Source organism: Callospermophilus lateralis, chromosome 17, assembly GCF_048772815.1.
Source record: "Callospermophilus lateralis isolate mCalLat2 chromosome 17, mCalLat2.hap1, whole genome shotgun sequence".
NCBI lineage: Eukaryota > Metazoa > Chordata > Mammalia > Rodentia > Sciuridae > Callospermophilus > Callospermophilus lateralis.
Window position 1 is genome coordinate 75,061,741 of NC_135321.1, and position 18,777 is coordinate 75,080,517.

The 18,777-nt window shown below is 39.1% G+C and overlaps 1 protein-coding gene across 3 annotated transcripts in view; it reads left to right on the forward strand.

Annotated features, from left to right (window-relative positions):
• The window catches only part of Secisbp2 (SECIS binding protein 2), a 37,921-nt gene that overhangs the window by 4,138 nt on the left and 15,006 nt on the right, over positions 1 to 18,777 (forward strand). The window contains exons 3-10 of one of the 3 annotated variants that reach the window (XM_076836580.2): positions 877 to 1,126; positions 1,688 to 1,811; positions 3,198 to 3,427; positions 5,331 to 5,412; positions 6,989 to 7,194; positions 9,916 to 10,038; positions 11,530 to 11,619; positions 12,881 to 13,013. In XM_076836580.2, the coding sequence (XP_076692695.2) occupies positions 877 to 1,126; positions 1,688 to 1,811; positions 3,198 to 3,427; positions 5,331 to 5,412; positions 6,989 to 7,194; positions 9,916 to 10,038; positions 11,530 to 11,619; positions 12,881 to 13,013 (1,238 nt within the window). The remainder of the gene's footprint in view (positions 1 to 876; positions 1,127 to 1,687; positions 1,812 to 3,197; positions 3,428 to 5,330; positions 5,413 to 6,988; positions 7,195 to 9,915; positions 10,039 to 11,529; positions 11,620 to 12,880; positions 13,014 to 18,777) is intronic. The other 2 variants (XM_076836581.2, XM_076836582.2) reach the window with 2 other exon arrangements.

The window sequence follows — 18,777 nt, forward strand, 5'->3', positions numbered from 1 at the left end:
TAGACTTGGATTCTTCTACCTTTCAGTGTGGGAACAAGGAGGTTGTGATTTGTATTGTAACTTGTCTGCTTAGCATTTTGTCATTGCATCAGCTTTCTTTGGAAAATAATTGAAATCTCCAGTCTTACACTAACGTTGCTTAAGTCAGTGATAAGCTGTATTTTGCTTTAATCTACCAGCTGAAAAAATTGACGCAATAGCAGTTTTCAGAAATGGCATCTGTGTTGTTCGTAGGGAGTGTAATTGCTGACCTCAGTGCCAAGAATCTGTCCCCTTTGTATTCTGGCCTTCATAATCAGCAAAACACAAGTGTTGTGGAGAACTTGGAACAGGGAAGGACTGGAGGAAGGTGATCTGCAGGAGCCCATGGCTCCAGGAGGAGGGTGTGCTCTGCAGGCTATTGAGCAGCCTCTCAGCAGAGGGCTTGAGTTTTTAGTCATTTTGACCAGGGTTGCAGAAAGAGGCGTTTCCAAGTACTGGCCAGCAGGAGAGTGGAAAGCTGCTGGAGCGGGTTCCTCTTAACATTGCTTATGGAGAAAAATACACGGAAACAGATCAGCATCTTTATTTGTGAAATGAGAAAGATTTTTAATTTAGCTTTTTTTAATATTTTATTTTTTAGTTATAGTTGGACACAATACCTTTATTTTATTTATTTATTTTTATGTGGTGCTGAGGATCAAACTCAGGGCCTCACACATGTTAGGTGAGCACTCTACCACTGAGCCACAACCCTAGCTCCTTTATTTGGCTTTTAATTAGTGCTATCCAATGTTAAAGTGAATGATCTAAAACCTTAAATGATTGAGTTTATTATGAAATTTTAAGCTCCTTGGTTTATATTATGAAGTCTTATCTGTAATGTATACTTTTTAGACAGAAGATATATACTGAAGAAACAGCCTTTGGACCATCAACGTTTCCACCTCAGTATTTATCTTCAGAGATAACGCTCCATCCATACGCCTATTCTCTTTATACCCTTGAGTCTACACAAAATGTTTGCTCAGTGCCTGCCTCGCAGTATGATTACAACCAGCCCAGCTGTTACCGGGGTTTTCGGACAGTAAAGCCCCGAAATGAACACAGGTGCCCCCTTCCACAAGAAACAAAAGCTCTGCTTAAGGTGAGGAAATGCTATGGTTTTGTTATATCCTTGAGTTGGTTGCTTTAATGTTTAAAATATAAGGAACTGGTATATTTTTGCATGATATTTAAGCACAACTTATCATTTTTTCTTTTTTGATACTGGGAATTTACCACTGAGTTATATCCCCAGATCTTTTGGTTTTTTTGTTTTTAATTTTTAAAAATGTTTTTAAAATTTTGAGACAGGGCCTTGGCTAAGTTGCAGAGGCTGGCCTTGAACTTGCGATCCTACTGCCTCAACCTCTGAGTCACTGAGATTACAGGCATGCACCTCTATGTCTAGCACACATATCTTTTTGTGGTATTTAGCCTCTTAAGAAATTATTTGGGGCTGAGGATATAACTCAGTTTATAAAGTGCATGGCTTACATGCACAAAGCCCTGGGTTCAGTCCCCAGGAACACAAAAAAAAGAAAAGAAATGATTTGGTATAAACTTTTTAAAAACGAATTGTGACTACTTACTAATTTGCTATTTTAAACTTTTTTTTATAGTGTTGGTTTTCTTATTTCATGTTGCTTTTAAATCTTTTCTGCAGAAAAAAAACTGTGATGCGCAAAAGTTTAACAGTAAAAAGGCCGATGGTACGATATCATCTGAAATAAAATCAGCTAAAGGTTCCCATCATTTGTCCACTCATGCTGAGAATAGTTTGAAATCAGGTAAAAATAACAAACTATGTGTACTGTCCATGTAACTCCATCTACCTCAAAACATCAGCTATTTCTTTGGACTTGTTCATTGTGACTTTTTAAGAATTGAGACTTGGAGCCTGGTACAGCTGAGGGCATCAGACTTCCTGTGAAATTCTGGAAATCTTTTCTCCCAGGTGGGGGATTACTATGTGATGCGTTTTACCTTGTGTATTCAGAAGGGAACCTTGCTTTACACATGAAGAACTTGTCTGAGATTATGTGACAATTGGGTGATAACCACAAGCTTCAAAACATGCTCTTAAATAAAAGCAAATCCTCACCATATCCTTGGTATTGTTTCACCATGTTCATTTCTGAAGTAGCATCTCCAAAGTTCTTCTGGGAAACTTTTAGTAGGTGAAAGAGGTTCTGGTTAAAATCCCATCCTAAAAAATACCAAATTCGGGCATGGTAGTTACTCAGAGGCATGGTTTTTATTTGTGCCACAAGTCACATCTACTCTTAGCTTGAAAACTTCTGTTCCAGTCTGGTTGAAAATGAGTGGTTCTGTGTGATGTCATATTTTATAAGCTTTCTTTTTTTTTGTTTATTGCTGGGGAATGAACCCAGGACCTTGTGCAAGCACTCTCCATTGAGTCACACCCCCAATCTGTGGTGTCCTATTTTGTTTCTGTAAATTATTTACTAGTACAGTTTGATCATAAGCATCACCTATTTATATGACTTAAAGCTTTTGTAATTGTGTAATTTGTAATTGTGTAATTTCTGGAGCTACCAATTTATTCATGTGTCATTTATATTATGTACTTTGTAAATTTATCTCTTTTTTCACTGACTTCACTCATAAACTATCTGGTACATGGAAAGATGAAAGGAAAGTTTTAACTGTTAACTATAGTAGCTCTGGCCTCACAGTTTATCGAGGAGCTTCATGGTGCTGCAACCTACGTCATCCGTTGCACTTAAAGAAAATGATGGGAAGGAGGCTGTAAGTTTCATTCTACTTGCCTTCTTCCAGTTTGTTCCAGAAAACTGAAAGGTAGAAAGTTTATTACATAAAGGAAGTTTTGGTAGAATCTCCTAAACATGCAAAACTCTAAAATACATATTACAAATAATTAAAATGCTAAGCTGTACAGTCAGGTTGAAGTAACTATTTCATCAGCTTTAGAATTACTCCCCACATTTGAAATGCATTTCATATTTCCTATGATGATGCAACAAGAATGATCCATTTGAGTTTTATACTACTGTAAAGAAAGTAAGCAACACCAGCACAGTTAGGATGTTTTTGACAGCAGCCCAGTACATCAATAGCAATAGACTTTCTACTCTGAAATTTAAGCTGAAATATTAGTCACCAAATTATATCTTTTCATTCTGTAATTACAGATGGTTATCATAAACAAACAGATAAGAAATCCAGAATCATTGCAAAACGTGTGTCTACTTCCAAACCTGAATTTGAATTTAGCAGATTGGATTTTCCTGAACTGCAGAGTCCACAGAATAATAATATGGCAGAGATACAAAAACAGCCCAGGTGGGGACCTTTCCACTCGACCTCGACCAACATCTCTCTCCTTGGAGAAGTGGGAAAACCAGCTGCAACAGTGTCAGAGGTGAGTAGGGGGTTCTGTGTCTATCTATCTCTCTGTCCTCAGCATACACCTTTTCAGTTATGTCATTTCAACCACCACCTTATCATGATCCTGATGAAGGCTGTGAAGTCCACATCACTGGGGAGGCTTTTCATCCCTCACTTAGCTGACCTTCTCAATTATTTGAATTTTTTTTCAATGAGGCTGCTACCTCTTATTATTTTTTAAAAGAACCTCCTAAAATCATTTTATCTTGTAGATGAAAGATATTGTAGTGCCTCAGAAGAAAAAGTTTCTGGCTTAGTCTAATTGCTTTGACAGCACATTTTAAATATGTCATCTCTAGCATTGCATTCTGATAGCCATTTTCCAATAAAGAGAAAAAGGACTTTTTTTAAGTAGTATTTAAAACTGCATGTTATAACTTCTTAATTTTCAAACTTTATCTGCATCTGTGTCTTGCTAATTATACAGCAGATTCAACAAAATTCATTGCATTAGAGCTGGCCACAGTGGCACACACCTGTAATCCTAGCAATTTAGGAGGCTGAGATAGGAGGCTCATAAGTTTGAAATATAACTCAGGAACTTAATGTGGCCCTAAGTATCTTTGTGAGATGCTCTCTCAAAATAAAAAATAAGAAGGGCTGGGACTGTAGCTCAGTGGTAAAGTGTCCCTAGGTTCACTAACCAATACCCCAAAAAAGAAAAAAAGGTGCAATAGGTGCTTTCAGTTTGCTGCTTTATAATTTTAAATTACATAGTATTCAGCATTTGGTCTCAAAAGGTTTAGTCCAAAAAACTGAGACATTTTCCTTGAATGGATTGACTTCAGACTTCCAGGAAAAGATGGTGTTGGGTTAGTAATCTCTAAAATGATTTTTGATAAATTTCCACTGAAGAGAGAGATGGAGTACAACTCAGTATGAAAACAGGAGGAAGAAGAAGGGTAACAAAGAAACAGATCTTTCATTTATCCCTATGAACATAAAATAGGTTCATCCATTTGTGTAAGAAGATTTACATACTGATTCCCTCATTATCTTGAATTCTGTATGTTCTTTTTTTTCTTTTATGTTTTTCTGTATGGTCTTATTTTTATTTTAAATAAAATACATACATACATACATACATACATACATACTACATGGCTGGGGATATAGCTCAGTGATAGAGCACCCCTGGGTTTAATCCTCAGAACTGCAAAAAATTAGTAAATAAAAATTGGACTTCAATTTTTAGAGCAGTTTTAGGTTCTCAGTAAAATTGAGAGGAAGGGACAAAGACTTTTCATGTACCACCTGTCACCACAAATGCACAGCCTCCCCTGACTATAAGCATCAACCCCAGAGTAGTGTGCTTGTTACAGTTGATGAACCTACATAAACACATCATTATCACCTCATAATTTACTTTAGGGTTCACTCTTGGTGTTGTACATTCTTAATTAGACAAACGCATAATGACATGCAGCCATCATTAGAGCATACAGTGTAGTGTCACTGCCCTGAAAGTCATCTGATCCACCTGTTCATCTCTTCTCCCAAACCCTGCCAGCCACTGATCTCTACACTTGTACCTTTTCTAGAATGTCGTATCTTTGGCATCATACAGTAGATAGCCTTTTCAGATTGGATTCTTTCACTTAGTAATATCCATTTCACTTCCCTTCATGTGTTTTCATGTTTTGATAGTCATCTGTGAGAAACTGCCAAACTGTCTTTCAAAGTGGCTGTGTTTTGCATCCTCTCCAGTGAATGAGAGTTCCTATTGGACTACATACTCTCTGGAGTTTGAGGTTGTTGCTATTACAATGGATTTCTGCCATTCTAATAGGTGTATTATAGTAGGCTATTCCAATAGTAGTATGACATTTTTTATAATTTGCTTTTCCCTGATGACATGTTATGTGTTTTCATATTAGGGTGAAATAGTGGTGAAAAATAATAATTCAACTGAATATGTAACTGATAATGCTGCTACCAATTCCCCTTCATGTACAACAGGTAAGAGTGCCTGAAAAACATTATTTTAAAAAATGTGTCATATTTTCTAAGTTCATTTTTAACTCCAGTGGAATGAAAAAGATTTTTATTTTGTTGTCCAACTAATAGTGTTGGTGTAGAAAATTAAAGTAATGAGATTCAACATCCATGCACAAGGATTGTAAAGAAATGAGAATTCTAAGTGAAACAGATGTGCAATTAAGTGAGAAATTATGAACTCAGAAATGAGTACTTCCTTCAGTATTACCTAATTTCAAAAGTTTCTGATCTCAGGACCCCCAATACCTTTAAAAGATAAAGATCCCAAAAAATTTCTTTTTCTTTTTTTAAAAATATTTATTTTTTAGTTGTAGTTGGACACAATATCTTTATTTTGTTGATTTTTATGTGTGCTGAGGATTGAACCCAGGGCCTCGCACATGTTAGGCAAGCGCTGTACCGCTGACCCACAACCCCAGCCCAAGAATTTCTTTTTATTTGGGCAATATATGTCAAGATTTTTAAATGTTAATTCACTTAAAAAATAATGAGAAATGCACTGCATTTTCACATAGTCTGTTTTATGAAAAATAAGTATTTTCTAAGATCAAAAAACTAATACGAACAACCTTGCATTATAGACTTGTAGCTCTTTAACATCTAGCTCTGTAGATCTGCTTTGGCATTTCCTGCTCCACAGTTGCATGTCATGTAACCTTTGGGACACTCCAGGGTATACTCGGGAGAGGGAGGGAGAGGCAGGAGGCAACTGATGCTTTTCTACTGTTAGGAAGACAGTTTTGACTTCTGCGCCCCTCCGAGCTGATCTGTCCTATCCTGGCCAAGAAGTAACATAGTCAAAAAGTATAATAGGACCCTATTTTTGAAAATTTTGTAGTAGCCTGTTCTAACAGAAAACTTGAATTTATTCATTGATGTGTTTTCTTGTGTTTGCAAATGTGCTTTTGTATGGATTTCCACTTCTGAGGCTGCTCTGAGGATGTATAGCTCTGTAGTGATACAGAGAGCCTCCCTTGATGGTAGCCACAGCTGCTGATAGGTGTTCATCTGCCCATGTCCTGATGGATGTCCTTTTGTTTTGTCTGTGTATAGAGTTTCATGGGCACCTAAGGAGTAGTGTTGCTGTACTTATACCTGTGTTCTAAGAGAAATAAATTACCAGTTATTGTGATAGCTGAAGTCTAGTGATCTTTGACTTCTGATGTTAAAGGTACACATCAAGGTTAGTAGGGCCAAAATTTGATCTTTAGCTCTTTAATTCTGTTTGTTTGCCATGTGGATGTTATTGTAGATATTTTTAAAACAAAACTATTGTTTGTCTCCCCACCTCCATCCTCCCAAGTTAGAAAGCTAGTTTCTAGGAAAAATCAATCTTAAAGGGGAAAAATTTTTCATGCATGCTCCCAGAAGAAAGACAAGTTTAGCAAATACCATAGTTTCCAAGGGGATGTTTTGGACAATAACCTAATTTTAATTATTGTCTGAGCAATTACCTCATGTAATGCATGTTTGAGTAACCATGAAATTTCTGATTTACTGTTGAGGTTGTTCAACAATTTTGGTTATCTTTGAGCAGAGTTATCTTGGACACCAATGGGTTATATTGTTCGGCAGACGTTACCTTCAGAACTGTCACCAGCTCCTAAAAATGTTACTTCCGTGATAAACCTAAAGACGTTTGCTTCATCAGCAGATCCTAAAAGTGTTAATTTGTCATCCTCTGAAATTTTATCCTCGGATCCTTCCTACAACAAAGAGAAGCACGTTCATCCTACTGAAAAGGTGTGCATCACCAGAGACAGAAAGCAAGATGGTGGCCAGGATCCATGGGGAAGAGGAATGAGAGTTAGTGTTTAAAGGGAAAAGTTTCAGTTTTCCAAGAGGAAAAGAGCTCTGGAAGTAGTGGGAATGATAGTTGCACAACAGTATGGATGTGTGTAATGCTTCTGAACTGATCACCTAAACATGGTCAGGGTGGCAGATACTATGTATGCATATGTAAAATGAATTGGAAAGTAAGAGGGATAATCTATGCCACTGGATGATTCCCCATCCTAATCCTAACTGTGAACATGCTTCACTCCATCCTGTATTCACTAGTCTAAGCTATTTACTTGCACCTTGAAAAAAGAATAGGCTATTCATCAAGGAATTCAAATGATAATTTTTCAACATGAGAACCCACGTTTTAGACCCATACCTTAAAATGTTTGTGAACTGTTTTGAATTCTTTTTTCTTCCTTTGGTGCTGGGGATCAGACCCAGCTCCTCACAGCAAATGCTGTGTACCACTGAGCTTCACCCAGCCCCAGTCTAGATATTCTTGATTTTCATTGTATAGAAGTCTGTGAAGTTGGAATATGGCTTTGTCTAGTAAATGTATAAGAAGGGCAGTCTTTTTGAGTATGAGGATGCTTTTTGATATCCAAAAATGTCTTTAGATTCTCCCACATGATGATGAACTATGTGTTTGTGATGCCTTCACAAGAAAGTGTGATGGTGACTGTTAGAGCAGAGTGAGACTGCTTACTTGTCACCGCTCTGTGTAGAGACCTTCTCTTATATGCGTACACAGAACTTGGCTTTTGCTGGTACCTCATCCCTGTTTCTGGGTTGCTCCAGGTACTGAGCACAGCACAGCAGCTCACTGTCTACTTCTGGGCTGCAGCTTCTAGGTGGCTGTGCAGGCCAGTTTTCCTACTGTGCAGTTAACATTCTGAGTTAACAGCTCTTGTTTTGTTTTTCTAGAATCTTTCTTTTTTTTTTTTTTTCAAAGAGTGAGAGAGAGAATTTTTCAACATTTACTTTTTTTAGTACTTGGCGGACACAACATCTTTGCTTGTATGCAGTGCCGAGGATCGAACCCGGGCCGCACGCATGCCAGGCGAGCATGCCACCACTTGAGCCACATCCCCAGCCCTCTAGAATCTTTCTTTAAAAATATTTTCTTAGTTATAAGTATAAGAGAAGTTTATTTCAGAAAGATTCTAGAGTAAAAATAAGAAAATTAACATTTCCTATAATCTTATAACCCAGATAGCTTTGTAGTTTTCTTCTGAAACTTTCTGTACTGTGAAATTTTATTACAGAAAATATAAATGTAGCACTGTAAGGATCTAGTGATGTAAAAGATCTTCTTTCTCATACCTCTTTACATTTAAATTTGGTGCCAAGGATTGGATCCAGGTCTTTGTGTGTACTGATTGCCCACTCCCTCTGACCTACAGCCCAGCCTCTCTCCCACACCTCTATTCTCACCTCTTATAGAATCCCACATTAGTAATCCACAATACTTTCTGCCTCCGCTTGCAAAATTGAGAGGGATTTCTCTTGTTTTGGGTTCTTCATTTTCTTTTTTTGGAGGGGAGGGGGAGATCTACCATTGAGCTATACCCCAGCCATTTTTTTGGACAAAATACAATCACATTGTACACATTTCCCTTAAAATTTGTCTTTTTTACTTGATAAAATACTAAAAACAACTCCTCTAGGTCAGTGGAAAAGCTCATTTTCTTTCTTTCTTTCATAGTCCTGGGATTGGACCCAGGGGTGCTCTACCACTGAGCTATATCCCTAGCCGTTTTTAAATTTTTATTTTGAGACCAGTTCTAACTATGTTTCCCAGGCTGGCCTTGAACTTCCCATCCTCCTGCCTCAGCCTCCCAAGTATCTGGGATTTAAGACCTGTACCACTGTGCCCACTAGGCTGAAAAGCTCATTTTTTAATAGCTGCTGGCCATTTTACTCCTGAAGGGTGAATTCCCTCTGGGATAGAGCAGGATCCAAAATATAAGAAGTCTCTGCCTTGTGGATCATTCTGATGGAGAGAGAGGCTTGGCAGTATGTAGGCAGATGGCATGCCAGAGAGTGCGTAGTGTTCTCAAGGAAAAACTAAGCAAGGTCAGAGGACAGAGAGGGAGGGGTGGGTAGAGATGGGGTGATTTTTACCAAACTGAAGGAGGTAAATGTAGCCTCACCAGATCTGAATGTTAAGTGCAAAGGCCTTGAGGCCAGAGCACACCTGCCCTGATTAAAGATGGAACAAGGGCTGGGGGACTGTGGGAGTCAGTTCAGCGTGTCCATGTTGGGTGAGGCTTTTGCCTGATGGAAGGGTCAGTCATGATTTTGATGCTCAGGCAGATCAGGTTAGGAATCCCAGGCCTTGCTGACAGAATAGATGTCTGAATGAGCTCAGGTTGGTATCAGTAGGATTACCAATACTTGATCTCCTCAAGATGGAAACTAGGTCATGTTCAAATCCACAGGGTTTTCAGAAAGAATTTGGCTTTACAGTTATTTTACCAGATTTTATTTCTTTCATAATTAATCTACCAAATGCTGATTCTTTTGAAAACAGGGGATAAGGATAGAATTCCTTATCAATTCGAGTACAGTTGACATGGGATTATACAACTTGATATCTTAATTAGTTCTGATGTTTGGTGTTAAAGATTCTATTGGATCCCCTAAAAACCCACAACTTTTGCATTGTTTTTGTTCTAGTCCAAAGCATCACAAGGTGGTGACCTTGAACAAAATGAAGCCTCAAGGAAGAATAAGAAAAAGAAAGAAAAGTGTAAATCAAAATATGAAATCCTGACAGTTCAAGAACCACCAAGGATTGAAGTACATTTATGTTTATTATTTACTTTGTGTGATATATTAAATGGGTCTTTGTTAATAGACACATGGGGTCATTACTGGTTTCCTAAGTGAACATCTTTAACATTTTCTTTAATGATCCTTTCCTAGTGCTAAAGAGAATAGTCATCACTCATTGTCTCCACCTATTCCTTTGGGCTCGCCAGCTGTCTCATGGTGGGCACTCAGTGAACATTTGAGTGAATGAATGGTGTAAGGAAATAGAGCTCCTTGTATCAGAATGGAACAGTTGGTGTGCCATGTCACTAATACATCCCTTCAGTTCTCTTTCTGTTGTTTTCCTTGCTTTAGAATGCCGACTTTTACGGGGTCTCCTTTTCTATCCAGAAATCTTGTAAATGCTTTACTATGAAGAGATATTTGGAATATTATAGATTTATTGTGGGCCCTGATATTATGAGAAATCCATGAGTTTCCAGAAGCACTCATTGTTATTACAGGATAAGGGGCCAGCCTGGGTCTGGCTGTTTCTTGGGGACTGGGTTGTCTGCCTCCTACTGCTCTACCAGACTGCAGCATCCTGCCTGCTATGCAGGCACAGGTGTCTTGCAGAAGTGCTGCCTGGGTGTCCCACTTAGGGTCAAGCCCAGGACATTCCCACAAACCTTGGTTCCCAAGGTTCTGGGAACATCCATTTGAGAATAGCAGTTACGTGTTTGAAGACCACTTGCTATGGCAGTGCATTTTGGTTGGACCAATGAGCAGTTCCCAATTCTGCCTCATATTTCCCACATAACTATTTCAGAGGCCCCTAAAATATTGACAGAATGACCTAAGATGTTTTCAAACAATTTAAAATAGTTTCTCAGCAGGCTTGGTGCCTTTGTTTCCATGTACTAGGCTGGTTCAGCACAAATTCAAGAATACGTAAATCTGCTAAATCTAGATTTGATAGTTTCTCTAATGAAAAACATGTTCTTTTAAAGAACAGGTTCTTAGCCAGGCACAGTAGCGCACACCTATAATTCCAGGGGCTCAGGAGGCTGAGGCTGCAGGATTGCAAGTTCCAAGCCAGCCTCAGCAAAAGCAAGGCACTAAGCAACTCAGTGAGACCCAGTATAAATAAAATACAAAAAATGGGTCTGGGGATGTGGCTCAGTGGTCGATTGTCCCTGAGTTCAATCCCTGGTACCAAAAAAAAAAAAAAAAAAAAAAAAGTAAAGAACAGGTTCTTAGATACTCTCATTCCAGGGTTGGGTTCAAGGTCAATTCCTTAAATTCTTGATGTTATTCTTTTTCTGGGACAGGGTTATTAGAATGTGGTCTTGAAATTTGCTCTAAAAGTTAAATAAAACAGAAGCTCTTATATTAGTAGTTTGGGGCTGTTTTGTATCACCTTTAAGAACTTTTGTGGAATCTTACTAAAGAAAAAAATATAAGCAAGTAAAAATTGCACTTGGCATATTTGCATTCTCCTGATGAATGAAGAGCTAAAGGGGTGTGTGGTTTACTTAGGATGCCGAGGAGTTTCCCAATCTGGCAGTTGCATCTGAAAGAAGAGACAGAGTAGAGTCACCGAAATTTCAATCTCAACAGCAGCCACAGGTAATTTTTAGATTGAAATCATAGTTGCTTTAGGCCTAACTTTCTGGCTAAACTAAACTCTTGGAAAATCTCTAAACATCTATGTGTACTAAGACAGGTGGTTTTGTTTTGATTTGTTTCTCCTGGGGGAACTGTATCCCATGTGTTGAAACAGAATTGCTCCTAAGCTGAAATGTTTTGTCCCTTTTGTAATAAAGTCTATTGTAACTGCAGTTGCTATGAGAGAAAGGAGGAAGAAACAAACTAATAAACTGCCTTATGAAACTTACGAAACTTTGAAGTAAAAAACAATTGGCTTAGTTTATTCAGGAAACAGAATTCTTTGTCAAGGCAGAATGTGTGACAGAAGAAAAATAAGAGGTGCACCAAAATTTCTAAGTCAGTACAAGCCAAAGGGGAAGTGAATCTCCTTGTACCCTAGCCCCCTCCCTGCCAGTAGATTTGGGAAGGAGTTGTGACTCATTATTTAAGTGAACTTTCATACTTTGGGGCATTTAGATTTCAACATATTTATTGTTTTATCTTTTAAAGAGATTGTCTGGAAATAGTTTTATATTTATTTTAAAAAGACATTCTAAGTCATGTGTTAATTTACACCCTTGTGTGAATTAACTTGGAGTTTGTGTGATGCCCTTTGCTGTCCTCTGTCCCTGGAGCCCGTCTCCTTGCCTGCCTTTGTTGAATGGGGTGCTCTTTCCTATTGGGAGCCCCCAGCCAGTAGGTTGTTGGTTCTGGCAGGAGAGTAGGGGAGGTGCTGGAGCAGAGGACGCAGTATCTGAGGGAGGGCCAGGGGACTTTCTTGCAGAGCTTGTTTTGCAGGGAGGGGTATGGGCTTTTTAATGTTTTCTCAAGATACAAATCACTACCATTACAAAAACGGTATATGCTTAGAATATGACAAATTTTGGGCATAAATTTAGTATTTACTTGGTTTTTAAAAATTTTAAGACTTTTATAGCTGGGAGCAGTGATGTGTGACTGTGATCCCTGCCATTGGGAAGCTGAGGCAAGAAGGTGGCAAGTTGAAGAAGGCCAGTGCAATTTAGCAAGACCCTGTCTGCAGATAAAAGGGCTGGGGATAGAGCACAGTAGAAGAGCGCCCCCTAAGTTCAATTCCCAGGACTTCCTAAAAAATAAATAGATAAAGTGCTAGTTTCTACGTCTGTTCATTAAATTTTTAGTTACATGAGATTTTTTTGTAAAATGAAAAGCTTGTTGTGTGAAATATAGTAGTATAACTTACGACTTTTGAACTTTCCAGAATAATTTTAAAAACAGTGGAAAGAAGAGCCAGATTCCAGTGCAGTTGGACCTGGGAGGGATGCTGGCAGCTCTGGAGAAGAAGCAGCATGCCCAGCATGCCAAGCAGTCCTCCAGACCCATTGTGTTCTCAGGTAGGAGACTTCTCACCTCTGCACGGGGTCAAGGTCTTTTTGAGATATTTATTTTTGTAAATATTTTCTCCTGTAATCAAAAGATACTTATATATAATCACAACAGTATGGTACTAGAATAAATATAGACATAGACCAATGGAATAGAATTGAGAATGCAAAAATTAGCCTATGGCCAATTTATTTATTTATTTTTTAATTGGGAGTTGTGGACACTCTACCGCTGAGCTAAATCCCCAGCCCTTTTTACTTTTTATTTTGAGGCAGGTCCTCACTAAGTTGCTTAGGGCCTTACTAAGTTCCTGAGACTGGCCTTGAACTTGGATCCCCCTGAGTTGCTGGGATTAGGCATGTGCCACTGCACTTAGTGATTAATTGATTTTTTGACAAAGCTGGCAAGTCCATTAAAAAAACAAAGAACAGTCTCCTCAGAAATGATGTTGGGACAGTGGATTTCCAGGTGCTAAAGAATGGTCAGACCCATACCTCACACCATAGAAAAAAATTAACTAAAAAAAAAGGATCAGTGAGCTCAGTATAATAGTACTTTCTAGTGGCTTTTAGTGAAAGCCTAGAATACAACCTTAAAACATGTGGATGCAGATGAAGCTGGCCAAACTGCAGTACCTTAGGTACCAGTAGACAATGTATGTTGAAACCCAGTCTCTCTTTTGTATCCTGTGTTCTGAGGATTGCCTGCAGAGGCACTACCTGGGTACTGCAGGAAATACAGGTTCCAGGCATACCTAAGACCTATTCGTTAGAACACTTGGAATGGAATCAGGCAGTAGGCATTTTAACAAGTGCACAAATGGAGTGTTTTGTCTGGTCTTTGTTTTCACTTTGCTTGTGTATACTTGTATGCACTGTACTAGGGATTGAACCGAGGGACTCACACATGCTAGGCAAGTGCTATATCATTGAGCTACATCCCTAACCCCTTAAAAAAAAAAAGTTTATTTTGTTGGGTATTGTGGCACTTACCTGTAATCTCAGTGACTTGGGAGGCTGAAGCAAGAGGATCACAGGTTCAAGGCCAGCATCAGCAACTTAGCCCTAAGTAACTTAGGGAGATCCTGTCTCAAAAAGGGCTGGAGATGTAGCTCAGTGATAAAGCACCCCAGTACCAAAAATAAAACAATAGAAAATAAAAATTTTTAATTTTCAGATAGGGTCACTAAGTTGCCCAGGCTGGCCTTGAACTTGTGATCCTCTTGCCTTAGCCTCCTGTGTAGCTGGGATTAATATGTGCTACCACACCAAGCTGGTTTTCACTTTTTTATTATGGAAAATTCTAAACCACCAAATGTAGAGGAAATATAATGTACCCTCCCACCAGGTGCCCGTTACCCAGCTCCAAAATTTAACCTTGGTCAGTCTTGTCTCATCTGTAATGCTACTTTTTTTCCTTAAATATTTTAAAGCAAATTATAGGTAGCATGTCATTTCACCATAAATACCACAATCTGCATCTCTTATTGATTTTTTTTTTTTTTAACTAAGCTGTTTTGCTGTTACCCCATATAACAATGGGGTAAAGTCTGTGCAGATATTTCAAAATCTGAAAAACTCTGAAATTTGAAACATTTCTGGTCCCAAGCATTTTGGATAAGGGATACTCAACTTCTACGTTAAAATCCATTCATTTTCTTTCTTTTCTTTTGGTATTGGGGATTGAACCCAGGGATGCCTAGCCCTTTTCATGTTTCGGGCCAGTCTGACCTTGAACTTGGGATCACAGCATTTCACTTTTTCAGGATATAGCCACAGGCTGTCCCAAGGTTCATTCAAGGTTGACACTGATTTCTCTGGATTAAACTGCAGAGTTTATGGGCTTGGCTCTGTCAGACTGCCCCAACTTAGAGGGCAGCCGTCCTCTAGGCTGTCACCCAGTTATACTGACCAGCTGAAATTTGGGGTTCCTAAGGACTCCCTCTTCAGGTTTGGTAATTTTCTACAACAGTTCACAGAACTCTGAAAATCAGTTCCCTAGCATATTGATTTATTATACAGGATACAACTCAGGAACAACTGGTGGGGCGAGATGTGGCACTCTCATCCCCTCTTCAGGCAGCTGTCCTGCAAGTACCTCCACATGTTCACTGCCTTGGAAGCTCCCCAAAACCTGTTTTGAGGTTTTTATGGGGGTTCTATTATGTGGTCATGGATTAACTAAATCATTGGCCATCAATGATAACTCAACCTTCAGCCCTTCTCCCTTTTCCAAAAGTCCAGTTGGGACTGAAAATTCCAACTCTTGTCACTTAATTGGTTCACTGGTAACCAGCGCCATCCTTAGGCTATTCAGAACTCCCAGGGAACAGTAGTGACCCAATTATATTGTTACATTGTGTGCATGTACAAACATGTAACAACAGATTCCATCATTCTGTGTAATTACAGGATACCAGTAAGAAATATGGGAGGGGGAGAGCCACTAGTGGTTGCATTACTGTGAAGTAAGGTAACACTGTGGTGATTCCAAGGGTTTTAAGAGCTCTGTGCCTGGTAATGTGAGCAAAGACCAAGTGTATATTTCCTGTTATGTCACAATCTAGAATTCAGTTTGTATTTAAATTTTCTTGATTATCTCATTGATTTTAGGAATTTTATTTATATCAAGATTTCATGCATTATATGTTTGGGTAATTCTTATACCAAAACTGGAGCCTGTCACCTCCTTGGGCAATTTTTCCTTGAAATTTGCCCCTCTCAGCTCCACTTCACTTTGGTAAAGGCCAGGAAGGCTGTTACTGGGCATCAGTGTTTTCAGACCAACCCAAGTGCTTTGGTGAAAGTTGATTATCATCTGCTGGTTACCTGTAGGCATAGACAGCTTTTCCTCAGTAACTCTCTTTGGGCTTCTCCCATGGATGACAGTAGAAATTGCTTTAGCCTACATGTTTTCCAGAGCAGGTGTTTTGAGTAGCCTATCTCACCCTTAGAAAAGTCTGGAAAATGTTCTTCCACACTCTGATTCCACAGGACATATAGCTTCCTGGGGAGCTGACAGGGAAGTGTCTTGTTGAATGGTGTTCGTGGTAAATCTCTCAGAGTATTTGGTGTTGAGTAGTTGAACATTGAGGAGGGGTTGTGGCCACACTTGTGACTATGGCTCCGTTGCTGGGAGTATTGAATCATAAGTAGCGGTGGGTAGAGGGGAAAGCCAGCGATGTTCAAGATCTCCTCTGGAGCTAGGATTTTATCCCAAGTCCAAAGCTGAGATTGGTTTTATACATTCAAATATTGTTTTTTCCAGGGCCTTTTCGTGGTTGCCTGTTTTTTCATGTGTTCCTGTGTACTGACACTGTACAACTACCGCTAACAGTAGAGACACACAGTCCTCTCAAAGCAGCCCAGTAGGTCAGCTCCCAGGGGCCAGGGTCTGGAGTGGGACATGGCAGTGCCAGGTGGTCTTCTGTCTGGCAGATATGTTCTGGAGGTCGTAAAGCTGAGCTAACAATGTAAGATGGAGTTGTACATCTAATGCCTGAGAATTCCTTTTGACCAAGGTTCCACACCTCTAGAGGAGGATGAAAATAAGAAAAGGGTGGGTCTGTCTTTGAGGAAGTAGCAGCCAACTCTTTTAGACTTAAATTGGACCTTTCAGGGGGAAGTGTGCATGAAATAAGGACTTAGTAAAGAATGGGAGCCCTTAGAACAGTTTTTTAAATAGTTTGCGGTGATGAGATTGTGAGTCTGGGATTTTGGTAGCGTGGCAATAATAGTTTAGACCAGAGATCCCAGGGGGACCCAAATCCTAACCTGCCCATCACCTTCTCCTTTGAGGTCTCTAGTGGAAACATCCTTACAAGAAAAGTAAAATTTAGCAAAATAGAATTCAGATTCCTTTTTATTGTTAGTTGAGCTAGTGCTAAACACCACCTCCCTGTGTAGGGTGAGATCTAGAAAACACCTCACCTCGAAAGCCTTCCTGGAGTTTTATCTTTCCTGAGCCCCACTGGGCCTTCCACTTGGTTGGCCAGTTCATGGAAGGGAGGGGGTGTGCTTACCAGGGTGAGCCCCAGTAACCTAACAGATAGTTGTTAGGTCTAAGGCAATGACTCATAGACAGCAGGTGATCAATCCTTCTTTTTTCAATCTAGTCTGCATTTTGGGTGGTGTGGTTTATTCACATTTAATGTAGTTATTACATTAATATGTTTTGCTGGCATTTTTTTCATGTCATTTGTTTCTTCTTCTTTAATGTCTTTTGTGTTAAATATTTTTAGAGTGCCATTTTGATTCCTTTGTTGATTTCCTTTTTACTTTAATTTTTTTTTCCTATTGGTTGCTCTAGGGATATGATACGTGCTACTTTATAGATGGGAAACATTTTACTTCAGTGTATCTTCCCTTTCTCTCTCCCATTTTGTGCTGCTACTGTTTATGGATGTTAACTGAAAGTGTTAGAAATCAAACAATAGTGTTTATTACTTTATACAAGAAGTTAAGAGAAGAAATGAAGGAAAATTAATCAGTTTTCTGGGATTTGGGGTCTTCTTTATTCCTCAGTGTGGTGTCCATTTTTTTCTCTGAAGGGCTCTCTTTAGTATCATACACAAATTCTACTGGCAGTAATTTTTCCCAGTCTCTTGTTTATAAATCTATTTAAAATTCATTTTTTGGAGGCTTACTTTGCTGGATATGTAGTTCTTGAATGAGAGTTTTTCTCTTCCAAGGCTTTGGATGTCATTCCACTACCTTCTGGCCTCTTGTTCCTAATGAGAAGTTCAATGTGAATTAGAAGTTTAGTCTATTATATGTGATATATTTTTCTTTTATTCCATATTTTCTTTCTGTTTTGATTTTCAACATTTTGTGACATGGGTAGGTATGGATCTCTCTCTATCCTGCCTGGGGTTCGTTGTGATTTTTTACCTAATATATATGTATTTTTATCAAACCTTGGTAGTGCAGGGATTATTTGAAACTTTTATTTATTTATCTTGGGTCATTTTTCTCCTTGCCTCTGGTATGCCTGTTGTATTCATGTCAGCATGCTTCATATTGCTTCACGGGTCTCTGAGTCTCTGCCCCTTTTTTGGGGTGGGTGGGACTGAACCCAGGGGCACTTAACCATATCCCCAGACCTTTTTTATATTTCATTTAGAGGCAGAGTCTCACTGAGTTGCTTAGTGTCTCACTAATAAGTTGCTGAGGCTGGCTTGGAATTAACAATCCTCCTGCCTCAGCCTTCTGAGCTGCTGGGATTACAGGCGTACAGCACAGCACTCAGCTCTGTCCTTTTTTCCTTAAGACTTGTTCTTGAATAATTTCCATTGATTTGTCTTCATTCCAGAACAGCTGACCACAAGGTATGAGAACTGACCCCAAGTATTCAAAGACCGAAGAAAGAGTGGCAGATCTAGGATTGAACGGTGCAGTTTATTGGGGAATTTACTGACAGAAGTGTGGTCCTGGGTGGCAACAAGACCAAGTGGATTCCCATCATTTGGGTCAGAAAGAGATGTGTACACATGAGTTAGGTTAAAGGTGATTTCCTCCAAGCTGAATTGTTCCTGGTTTATCAAAGAATGAAACACATTTCTGGCACCTGGGTCTGGTTGTAAAGCTTCGCATACAACTCTAATGGGTGGGTTGGTTGATTTGTTTGTAGATGCTGGACAACCATGGGAAAGTCCAGTTAGGGCCTGAGTGTGGTGGCACATATCTGTAATCCCAATAACTTGGGCTGCTGAGATAGGAGGATTGCGAGTTTGAGACCAGCCTTGGTAATTTAGTGAGACTCTGTCTCAAAAAT